General features: G+C 49.6%; 1 protein-coding gene across 4 annotated transcripts in view; it reads left to right on the top strand.

Moving 5' to 3' along the window:
- The window catches only part of tnr (tenascin R (restrictin, janusin)), a 113,801-nt gene that overhangs the window by 72,496 nt on the left and 28,805 nt on the right, over positions 1–12,500 (top strand). For all 4 annotated transcript variants that reach the window (XM_076972716.1, XM_076972717.1, XM_076972714.1 and 1 more), the window contains 4 exons: positions 1–512; positions 1,739–2,215; positions 9,442–9,699; positions 10,855–10,970. The exon at positions 1–512 is cut by the window's left edge and continues 2 nt beyond it. In XM_076972716.1, coding sequence (XP_076828831.1) covers positions 41–512; positions 1,739–2,215; positions 9,442–9,699; positions 10,855–10,970 — 1,323 coding nt within the window. In that variant the 5' untranslated portion in view covers positions 1–40. The remainder of the gene's footprint in view (positions 513–1,738; positions 2,216–9,441; positions 9,700–10,854; positions 10,971–12,500) is intronic.

The raw sequence follows: 12,500 nt of genomic DNA, 5'->3' as shown, positions 1-12,500 counted from the left end.
CCGGACGGCGGAGTGTGTGAGTCGCTGCGCTTCAGCTGTGATGTGTGTGTGCACGATGGTTCTGGAGGCTTGTCTGCTTAGTCTGGCCCTGCTGGTCATCGACGTAGCCGCCACGCCGACCCCCGACGGCAAACTCGTGCGCACCGCGAGGATTCGACGGCAGACGCCCGACAGCGGTGACCTCCCCAGCAACCAGAGCCAACCCATGGTCTTCAACCACGTGTACAACATCAACGTTCCGCTGGAGGCCCTGTGCTCTGTGGACCTAGACGCAAGCGTGGGGCCGGACTCCAAGGGCCCTGTCTGGGGTGACACGTCCCCGGTGGAACACACGGAGCAGACGATGGACTCGGAGAGCCAGGTCACCTTCACCCACCGCATCAACGTCCCCTTGCAGGCGTGCGGGTGTCCCGGCTTTAGCCTGCTGCAGCAGCTGGTCAAACGCATCGAGGTTCTGGAGCGGGAGGTGTCCCTCCTCCGGGTCCCCTGCAGCGCGGAGAGTTCAGCTCTGGGTGAGTCACGGTCCCATGATCACATCTACTGCGGGCCACAGACCCAGATAGAAAACCTTCTGGTGCAAAAACACTAGTTAGCTTTAATGGGACCAGTTTACTTAATTGAACCAGTTTACTTAATGGAGATCACTGCGTGGTAATTATTTTCATCACTAGGTTTGTGGGGACCACAGTAATGCATAATGATCATTTGCGCAATGCTTTCATTACTTTGCGAAACAACAGAGGACTGAATAGGAATTCATAAAGACATTTACACAGACGGAAGAAGATTTTCCCCACTAATCTGTAATGGCAATCATCAAACCTCCTGTCAGTTTTCAGCCCTAAAAATAAAGTATTTACAAATGCTAAGCCCCTGGTACAGTGATCCATGTGCAGTGACAAAGTTATAAAACAAAGCACCTCTTCTCTTTCCAATGAATCACCTCCACAAACCCCAGTGATACTTAATGCCAGGATGCCTGGTACAACCGTTGCTCTATATAAAGTCAATTTACCAAGAATTCTCATTCTCATTCGCTGCTGGTTTGTATCCTCATTGCTAAATAGAGGAGTCCACAGGGACGCTAGCAGTGTGTATGGTGTCAGTGTCACGCCGTTTGAACATCTCCGAGGTGCCCTTTGCCCTTCGGAGGGTACGCACCTGCACTCCAAGCCCGAGGAGGTCCTACAGGGACGCTAAAACCAGCTGTGCGGCAACTGCAGTGAGCAGAACGTCACACTGCGCTAAGCAAACAAGGCTGTGGCGGAGAGAGAGGTCTGTGAGGTCTTTGGTGCAGAGATCCCAGCACCTTTGGTGTGATACTCAAGTATTCCTGAAGATACCAAGGAAGGTGAGGTGAGCGTAGCTGTACTCGCGGGTGCTAATGAGGCTAATGAGGCTAATGCTATGCGCTAACTCACTTGCTCAGAACAATGAAAACATTCAATGTTGCCTACGAGTAGAGTTCTTCACTGGCAACATGCGGTTATCCTGGAATATCACACCTGTGTTGCACTGCAGGTCAGCAGGTATGTCACCTGTGTTCAGGTATGTCACCTGTGTTCAGGTATGTCACCTTTTTCCTGCCACAAGGTGAAAGGTGTATCACAGCAGTGTTCCGCTGCAGGTTGTCTAGGACGTATCACCGGTATTCTGTTCACAGCCGCAGTTCGGCAGGTACACCGCGCCTGGTTTCTGCTGCAGGTATATCACACCTGTGTTCGTGTTTCTCTGGCAGGTCGTGTGGACGGCGACCCCCACTGCAGCGGTCACGGCTCCTTCAACCTGGAGGTCTGTGGTTGCGTGTGTGAGGACGGCTGGACGGGAAAGAACTGCTCGGAGCCGCGTTGCCCGGACGACTGCTCCGGTCAGGGCGCGTGCGTAGAAGGGGAGTGCGTGTGCGACCGGGATTTCGACGGCGGGAACTGCTCGGAGGCACGTTGCCCCGGCGACTGCTCGGCGCGGGGCTTGTGCATGGACGGCGAGTGCATGTGCGAGGACACGTTCGGGGGCGAGGACTGCTCCGAGGGGAGGTGTCTGAACGACTGCTCCCACCAGGGGCTCTGCGTCAATGGCACGTGCCAATGCCGTGCTGGCTTCCTGGGGGAGGACTGCTCGCGAGTCTTCTGCGCCAACAACTGCAGCCAGAAGGGGACGTGCAAGGACGGTTTCTGCTCTTGCGTGGACGGCTACACTGGGGACGACTGCGCTGCCGGTACGCCCCGCTCAGACACGCCCTGCTCAGACATGCCCCGCTCAGACACGCCCCGCTCAGACACGCCCCGCTCAGACACGCCCCGCTCAGACACGCACCACTGAGCCACGCCCCGCTCAGACACGCACCACTCAGACAAGCCCCGCTTATATACGCCCCGCTCGGACACGCCCCGCTCGGACACACCCCGCTCGGACACGCACCGCTCGGACACGCACCGCTCGGACACGCACCGCTCATACACGCACCGCTAAGACACGCACCACTCAGACACACTTCGGCAGCAAGACACGCCCCGCTCAGACACACCTCGCTCAGACACGCCCCGCTCAGACACACACCACTCAGACACACCCCACTCAGACACGCACCGCTCAGACACGCACCGCTCAGACACGCACCGCTCAGACACGCACCACTCAGACACGCACCACTCAGACACACACCACTCAGACACGCACCGCTCAGACACGCCCCGCTCAGACACGCACCACTCAGACACACCTCGCTCAGACACGCACCGCTCAGACACGCACCACTCAGACACGCACCGCTCAGAAACGCATCACTCAGAAACACATCACTCAGACACGCCTCATTCAGACACACACCGCTCAGACACGCTTCGCCAGCCAAACACGCTTTGCCCATATGTTTGAACGTCTACATTAAATCCCTAATTACGATTGAATGATCTGACAGTACAGAATATGAGAAAATAAGTTATAAGCTGTGAAAATGATTGCTGAGCACAGGGATTTTCAGGAACGCATATACCGTGATACCGCTACAAAATCCCTAAGTTCATCCTTGTACATCCAACTCACCTATTTGCCAGCAAAGCAGTTCTAAATGCGTTCCTCATTTGGTCAGAGTATCTCAAAAGACCTGCTCTCCCAATACTCCCAAAGCACAACTCTCCAAAATCTAGAAATCCACAGGACACTTTATATTCCCACCAGCTGCCTTTTTACTGTTCCCTTAAAAACTGGTGTAATATCCAGTCTGGAGCTGGAAGACTGTCATTCAAGGCAGAACTGGATGTGTATATGTGAAATGCATTCCATGCCTTCATTATTGGTAGTTTATGGGTTCAGAAGGCGGTCTGTCCATTTCTGTCTCTGCCAGTCTTGAAAGGCCCTTAGTAATATGCTGACTATGGCGAAACTAAGTGCTGCTTCAGCATTCTGACTGCGTGCTGACCTTCCGTTAGCAAAACAAATAAATAAATAAAAATTGGAGTGTGGAAATTTTTGAAAGGAAAAATGGCCATTTTACCATCATGTTAATGATGATTATAATAATTTAATCATTCTTCCCGTGTCTCCCCAAAAAGTTTATCTTTAATTAACAACAAAATATGCAAACACCTCTTATTCTACAAGCAAGTCAAGTCCACAGCTCTCTCTCTCTCTCTCACACACACACACACACACACACACACACACACACTCCACTGTGTCTCCAACTGCCACCTTAGTGGCAGGAAGCATCCACAGACCAGGGCCATAACAGACTGGGACCCTAACAGACTGGGACCCTAACAGACTGGGACCCTAACAGACTGGGGCCATAACAGACTGGGACCCTAACAGACTGGGGCCATAACAGACTGGGACCCTAACAGACTGGTGCTCTAACAGACTGGGACCCTAACAGACTGGGGCCATAACAGACTGGGACCCTAACAGACTGGGGCCATAACAGACTGGGGCCCTAACAGACTGGGGCCCTAACAGACTGGGGCCCTAACAGACTGGGACCCTAACAGACTGGGACCCTAACAGACTGGGGCCATAACAGACTGGGACCCTAACAGGTAAATTATTATTGGTAATTATTTTCATCACTAGGTTTGTGGGGACCACAGTAATGCATAATGATAATTTGCGCAATGCTTTCATTACTTTGAGAAACAACAGAGGACTGAAATAGGAATTCATGAAGACATTTACACAGACGGAAGAAGATTTTCCCCACTAATCTGTAATGGCAATCATCAAACCTCCTGTCAGTTTTCAGCCCTAAAAATAAAGTATTTACAAATGCTAAGCCCCTGGTACAGTGATCCATGTGCAGTGACAAAGTTATAAAACAAAGCACCTCTTCTCTTTCCAATGAATCACCTCCATAAACCCCAGTGATACTTAATGCCAGGATGCCTGGTACAACCGTTGCTCTATATAAAGTCAATTTACCAAGAATTCTCATTCTCATTCGCTGCTGGTTTGTATCCTCATTGCTAAATAGAGGAGTCCACAGGGATGTTAGCAGTGTGTATGGTGTCAGTGTCACGCCGTTTGAACATCTCCGAGGTGCCCTTTGCCCTTCGGAGGATACGCACCTGCACTCCAAGCCTGAGGAGGTCCTACAGGGACGCAAACACCTCTTATTCTACAAGCAAGTCAAGTCCACAGCTCTCTCACACACACACACAAACACACACACACACACACACACACACACACTCCACTGTGTCTCCAACTGCCACCTCAGAGGCAGGAAGCATCCACAGACCAGGGCCATAACAGACTGGGACCCTAACAGACTGGGACCCTAACAGACTGGGGCCCTAACAGACTGGGACCATAACAGACTGGGACCCTAACAGACTGGGGCCCTAACAGACTGGGACCATAACAGACTGGGACCCTAACAGACTGGGACCATAACAGACTGGGGCCCTAACAGACTGGGACCCTAACAGACTGGGGCCATAACAGACTGGGGCCCTAACAGACTGGAACCCTAACAGACTGGGACCCTAACAGACTGGGGCCCTAACAGACTGGGACCATAACAGACTGGGACCCTAACAGACTGGGGCCCTAACAGATTGGGACCCTAACAGACTGGGGCCCTAACAGACTGGGACCATAACAGACTGGGACCCTAACAGACTGGGACCCTAACAGACTGGGACCCTAACAGACTGGGGCCCTAACACTGGCTCCGCACCTATGTGGCTGTGCTCAGAAGAGCAGGCAGGTGAACCCTGACGCTCCACAAGCATCTGTCATCTGATGAGGAACAGCAGGGCATATTAGCAATCTCACTCTCCCCGCTCAGACCTGTTTGCAGAAAAATTACGTATTTCGTTGCAATTAGGGGAAGACGGCAGAGGAGAATGTGAGAGTGTTGAACCCATACAGAACAGGGAGGGTTAATTATTAAAGCCTCCACAAGTTCTGGAGCTGGTTTACAAAGAGAAGGATTGTGACAGTTGGGCTTTGCTCAATAACTCTGTCACACTTTCTCATTTCAGCAGCCCCGTTTCCCAGTATAGGAAACATTTTACATTCAGACAAGTGACAACAAACAGCACAACAGCTCCGTGAAATGAAAGGTGTATGAAATGCAAAATTCTAATGGTATAAATTTGTGTTTGAAATGTTTACCCAAGTTAGGAGTAAGGACAAGGTATGTCATCAAATATGATATATAAATTATTATAGATGTATGTGTTTTTTTTTTTTTTTTGTTATTTACTAAAGAGAGATATTGTATGTGAGTAAAGTCTGAATATTTGTATATACAACTGATTGAAATTAAGAGCCATTTGATTTCTAAAGAAACATTTGATGCAAGGTAGAAACATAGGGATTAGGTCTGGTTTGGGATTAGGTCTGGCTTGATATCAGCTCTGGCCTGGGATTAGGTCTGTTCTGGGATTAGGTCTGGGATTAGGTCTGGCCTGAGATTAGCTCTGGTCTGGGATTAGGTCTGTTCTGGGTTTAGGTATGGTCTGGGATTAGGTCTGGCTTGAGATCAGGTCTGGTCTGGGATTAGGTCTGGTCTGTTGGACAGCCCTGGCTATGGTCAACACAGCTTTATTAGGACTGGAACTTCATTTTTAAGTGTCATGGTACGATGAAGTGATGGTCCACATCTTCCCTTCCTGGCAGAGCTGTCAGCCTGTAACTGATTACCAGTGATTTAGCTGTCCAGGATGTGTGAAATTATCGTGCCACTCTGCAGACTCCACAGATACATACATACCTGCTTGAGTTGGCTGAGAACATGGCCTGTCTCCTGCTGACCTGCTGTAACACCCTCCATCTGTCAGGCTGTGGAGGTTCCCTTCCAAAACCCAGAACACCCTATAACACACCTGCTGGTTCCATAGAACACATCAGCCAACATCTGCAAGTTCTGTGGAACACAGCTAACATCTGCAGGGTTCTATAGAACACATCAGCTTACATCTGTGGGTTCCATAGAACACATCGGCTAACACCTGTGGGATCCATAGAACACCTCAGCTTACATCTGTGGGATCCATAGAACACCTCAGCTTACATCTGTGGGATCCATAGAACACCTCAGCTTACATCTGTGGGATCCATAGAACACATCGGCTAACACCTGTGGGATCCATAGAACACCTCAGCTTACATCTGTGGGATCCATAGAACACCTCAGCTTACATCATCTGGTTCTATGGAACAACTTTTTCTTTCTCTCCTTCCGCTCAGTTGAACTCTGTGATGGAGAGTAATACATGCAATTTGCCATCAGTTCTGCTTATTTGAGCTCATGTGGCCTGGTCCCATATTATGGAGGAGCCTGTGTAGCCGCCATAATCCATCTTACTCCAAAACGGATGTGCTGAACCATAATGGAATTAACACTGTGCCCTTATTTAAAAATGCACTCTGAAAAATCTACGTTTAGAATAAGATGCTTGCATTAACACTCACTCCTGTTAAAGCATGACATAACTTGACATCTTCGTTACACAATAGCAATTGTAAATTCAAAATTGAGTATGAAACTGTAAGCTGAATTCACAGAGATGTTAGTCTGAACTTGTTTGATATTTGAGTTCATTTAAACTGAATTTACGATAGCAGGGAAGCTAGTCTGGACTAGTTTGTTATTTGAGTTCATTTGAACTGAATTCACGATAGCAGGGATGTTAGTCTGGACTAGTTTGTTATTTGAAAGCTTTAGATCATCACACCTTGTGGTCTCTCTGTAGAAATAATAATTCTAATAATGATAATATGATAATAGTGAAGATAAGATGATGATAGTTTAGACAGGGGATCTGTCAGTTTGGAGATTGGTGACACAGGGCTTCTTCCTCTGTGGTTTGTTGTGTGAATGTAAAATTAAACAGCACTGGTTCATGATGTCATGCACACAACTCCGTCTCTACTCAGCACACACGTCTGCCTCGGCACGCCGTACGAGAAGGTCCATCAGCACGGACTGTTCTTAACGCGGGACGTGTCGTTTCTGCCAGACGCCGTCTTACTGTTGGCAGAAACCTGTGTTTGTGGTTCCCTTGCTGGAGAACGGGTCAGTGCTGGAGAGTGAGTCAGTGTGTTGGTCGTAATCCTGACTGGAGAATGGGTCAGTGTGCTGGCCGAAGCCCATGGCTGGAGAACGGGTCAGTGCTGGAGAACGGGTCAGTGTGCTGGCCGTAACCCTGGCTGGAGAACGGGTCAGTGATGCTTTGCCTGAATTTACAAAGTGCATCCAGTCAGGGAGGGGGTGAGTTCTGACCCCCTCAGACAGCCTGTTAATCCGTCGTGGTTCTGAGTCATGAGGAATGGCTCTGTGATGCCACTGGTACACAAACAGGACAGTGGAGGAACGAATAACTTCCGTCGTCCCCAACTGGACGGGACGCTGGATCGTGTGGGGTAGTTGAATCATGTGGGGGAGCTGGATCGTGTGGGGTAGTTGAATCATGTGGGGGAGCTGGATCGTGTGGGGGAGCTGGATCGTGTGGGGTAGCAGGATCGTGTGGGGTAATTGAATCATGTGGGGGAGCTGGATCGTGTGGGGTAGTTGAATCATGTGGGGGAGCTGGATCGTGTGGGGTAGCTGGATCGTGTGGGGTAGCAGGATCGTGTGGGGTAATTGAATCATGTGGGGGAGCTGGATCGTGTGGGGTAGTTGAATCATGTGGGGGAGCTGGATCGTGTGGGGTAGTTGAATCATGTGGGGGAGCTGGATCGTGTGGGGTAGCTGCATCGTGTGGGGGAGCTGCATCGTGTGGGGGAGCTGCATCATGTGGGGGAGCTGAATCGTGTGGGGGAGCTGGATCGTGTGGGGTAGTTGAATCATGTGGGGGAGCTGGATCGTGTGGGGTAGCTGCATCGTGTGGGGGAGCTGCATCGTGTGGGGGAGCTGCATCATGTGGGGGAGCTGAATCGTGTGGGGGAGCTGGATCGTGTGGGGTAGTTGAATCATGTGGGGGAGCTGGATCGTGTGGGGTAGCTGGATCGTGTGGGGTAGTTGAATCATGTGGGGGAGCTGGATCGTGTGGGGTAGCTGGATCGTGTGGGGGAGCTGAATCGCTTTCTCACTTCTTCTGTGTCTCCCCAGGGACATCTTACTGCCTCCCTACCAGGCCCTCAGAAGGAGCCTGCTCCCTGCTCCCTGTAACTCTCATTCTCTCTCACTCTAACTGTATCTCTTACACTCTCTCTCCCTCTCACTCTCATTGTCTTTCTCTCTCTCCCTTTCTCTACCTCTCTCTACCTCTCTCTCTCCCCTCTATCTCTGTCCTCTATTTTTCTTCCTCCTTCACTATGATTCTCTTACTCTCCCTTTTTCTTTTTCGTTTTCTCTCTCTCTCTCTCTCTCTCTCTCTCTCTCTCTCTCTCTTTCTCTTTCTCCCCCCCTCTCTTTGTCAGTACTGCATTGGCTTCATGAGAGGCTGAATTTGCATGTTGTCCTGTATTGGCAGCTTTATGGAGGCCGAGTGGCCGCTGCACCTGAGAATAAAGGAGTTCTCCTCCTGGCCACAGATGGCCTGTTCGCACGCTGCTAATTAAAATGACCTCACAGCTGATCCGGTTCCAGCAAAACACTCAAACATATCCAGAGAACAATGACGTAAAGATATATAATGACAATTCAAATATTACACAAATAAATAGATCAATACAAAGAGCCATATATGGTCATGCTAGAATATTCTGTATAAATACTGTATAATATAATTGCTTGGATAGAAAGTGTTTTTATTTTAACCAGACTACCCAGAGTGACGTACTCAGCTACATTTATTAATACACCACATGTGTCTGGAACACACCATATACACAAAACAGCAGAATTAACCAGTGTTAGCTGTCTAAAACTGACCACGAATCAAATATCATCTAACCAAACACCAGGATTTGCATTTTAATCACTACTTAGATATGCATAAGAAACAAATTTACATCATTCTTCATCACATCTTCCCCCCTTTTCTGACTCAACAGTGGCACCACCCATCAACCTGCGAATGCGGGGAGTGACGGAACATACCATCGAAGTGGAGTGGGAGGGGTCACCGGTTGTAACGGACTACCTGATCACTTACACCCCCACTGGTGGAGTCCAAATGGAGACGAGAGTTCAAGGGAGTGTCCGCAGTCACACCATCCACGAGCTAGAATCGGGTCTAGAGTATGACATCAACGTCTACGCCGTGATCAACAATGTCATCAGTGCTCCGGCCAACACTGTAGCCTCCACCTGTGAGTTTCTCTCTGATCTGCTTATGGCGCCCTTCATAGAACACCACACACACACACACACACACACACACACACACACACACACACACACACACACATACACACACGCACATGCAGGTGCATATGCACAATCCTGCGTTTTTATTCCCAACCATATGAGTAAGCGTGTTGGCCAGCAGGGTGTGATTAAATGCTTCCACCTGCTGGGTTGCGCTGCCTGACAGGCAGAGGGCTGGGGGGCACTAGCAGACCCTGCCCGACAGGCACACGCAACAGACCCAGAACACAGAGACACACAGGCCAGAACAGCACAGCGTAGCCCTCAGATCGCAGGGACCAGTCCGTCGTTTGTCCAGACCCGGTGTAGCGTCTACAGTGTTAACCAGGTTGGTTGGGAAGGGGCTAAAGACCCGGTCATGTGAGTTATTGCTGCTCATTTAGAGGTAATCAGGCAAACGGGCGCAAATTAAATCTGAAAGGAATCGCACCATGTAATTGGCATCTGGCTGTTATCAGCAGGGTCTGCTCGTGCGTGTCTTCACACCTGTAATCAGGACTGACCGGCAGGATACACACCTCTGAACTGAGCTTCCAGTGCGGCAGGATCAGCGAGAGATGCCTTCAAAGACCAAGATACTCTGTGTCTCAAGCTACTCAGTAAACCAGACATATACAATCTTATTTTCATTCAAAATGTGCTTTAAAAAATCTTGCAATATGTCCTGTTGCCTTGCTAAGGATGTGACTGGAATTGTTTTACGTGATGAAGAGGTGTGTCATAAAACCGTGAAGCTTTTGTATTGCGCTCCTCGTTTGCGTTTGTTTTACAATAGGTTTGCTTACAATATTCTCTGCAAGGTTTGTTTACAAATATTTTTTACAAGGTTTGTTTACAATTTTCTTTACAAGGTTTGTTTACAATATTCTTGGTTCTGTGTTTTATGGGTTTAGCATATAAAGGTGTATATAGAGGTTCATCAGCGTTTGCTGGGCTGTAGAAGGTTCATGTACATGCGAAGCGTGCGAGTCCTCCTCCCCCTCCTGTAGCTCCTCCCCCTCCTGCAGGAGCAGGGTGGTGCCTCCACACGGAGCGGCTGTGATTTATTGAGCATGTTCAAGATGGGGGCTAATGGTGCATCAATCTTTGCCTTCTAGATCTCTCGAATCCAGACGGTTTGCTTTTTAAATCCATCACGGAGACGTCCGTGGAGGTCCAGTGGCAGCCGTCTGACCACGTGTTTGATGGCTGGGAGGTGAGCTTCATCCCCAAGGTGAGGCTTCTCTTCAGGAGCTCCGAACGCAGCCGGTTCACCCTCCGCCCCTGTGTCTCTGTGTCCCTCCGTCCCTGTGTCCCTCCATCCCTGTGTCTCTGTGTCCCTTTGTCCTTGTGTCCCTCCATCCTGTGTCTGTGTTCCTACATCCTGTGTCTATATGTCCCTACTTCCTGTGTCCCTCCGTTCCTGTGTCTCTGTGTCCCTCCATCCTGTGTCTATGTGTTCCTACATCCTGTGTCCCTCCGTCCCTGTATCTCTGTCTCCCTCCATCCTGTATCCCTGTGATCCTCTGTCCCTGTGTCCCTCCATCCCTGTGTCTCTGTGTCCCTCCATCCTGTGTCTATATGTCCCTACTTCCTGTGTCCCTCTGTTCCTGTGTCTCTGTGTCCCTCTATCCTGTGTCTCTGTGTCCCTGCGTTGGTCCGTCCCTGTGCCTGTGTGTCCCTCTGTCCTTATCAATAACCATGCTGAGGAAACAACCCTCTCCTACTATTAAAGCACTTATACATTCACTCTTATCTGCAGACAACAACAGAGCTGCACCTGAAGTCTATGTAGTGCCATGTTGGTTGACGATAGACTACTGTCTCACAAGTTTCAGCCCATATAGTTGTATATCGTGTCTACTGTGCTTTTAAGCTTGTGTCTGCACGTGTGTGTGTGTGTGTGTGTGTGTGTGTGTGTGTGTTTAACTGCCTCTATATAATTAATGTGAAAACTGAAAAGAAAGGCATAGTAATGCACACTGGGCCTTTCATGAACACCTCCTCTGAGCAGCGCTGTTAATCCCAGGAACAATGCGGCTCATGTGGCGTCTTCCAGGGAGCCCCCCCCCAACTCCCCGGCCCACGGGCCCTTTCAGGAACCCGAGGTGCTGGAGCGGCTCGCCGTGGCGCTTAGTGCCACGCTGAAAAGCAGCGACGTGAGAGACGGCTTTACAGCGCACAGCCCGCCTTTGTAGATACACACCTGTCATCTGGAGAACAGCAGGCAGAAACCTGTCTCTCCCCATTCGAAAAACGCATCTTTACGCCTTTGACAAGCCCCTGCCAAGCCTGCAGGGATGTGTGTGCCACTGGTGCTGTGTATTAATGCCAAATTTAAATACTGTGCCTGCAGAGTAAATATGCTCGTTTGGCAATAAGAACAGACAGGTAAAAGACACGGGTAAGAGATTGTATTGCTGGTAATGGCCACACGAAGAGTCAGGACTCAGGTGTATTTTATGGTGCTGCTCTTCGAAACTAGAACATATGAAGGTTGGTGCCTGACTATGGACGGTCTATCCCTGGACAAAGTCTGAGAGGCCATGAAAGCAATAACGCTGTGTTTAAAGTTGGTCAAACTTTGCCTTTCATTCCCTCTCCAGACGTCAGCTACTTTAATCTCCCCTGTCTCGCGCTGGCTCGGGAGAAGTGAGCTTTCACTCCGTCAACATTTTACAGAACCTGGTTTTTAGATGAAAGGTAGCCGGAAAAAAAAAATGCCATGGAAACAGAGTGAGGAGCTTCTTTGGAGACATGGAGA

This window comes from Brachyhypopomus gauderio, chromosome 14 (genome assembly GCF_052324685.1).
Source record: "Brachyhypopomus gauderio isolate BG-103 chromosome 14, BGAUD_0.2, whole genome shotgun sequence".
In the NCBI taxonomy this organism is placed as follows: domain Eukaryota; kingdom Metazoa; phylum Chordata; class Actinopteri; order Gymnotiformes; family Hypopomidae; genus Brachyhypopomus; species Brachyhypopomus gauderio.
Note: the sequence above shows the minus strand (reverse complement) of the source record. Positions and strands in the feature narration are given on the sequence as shown.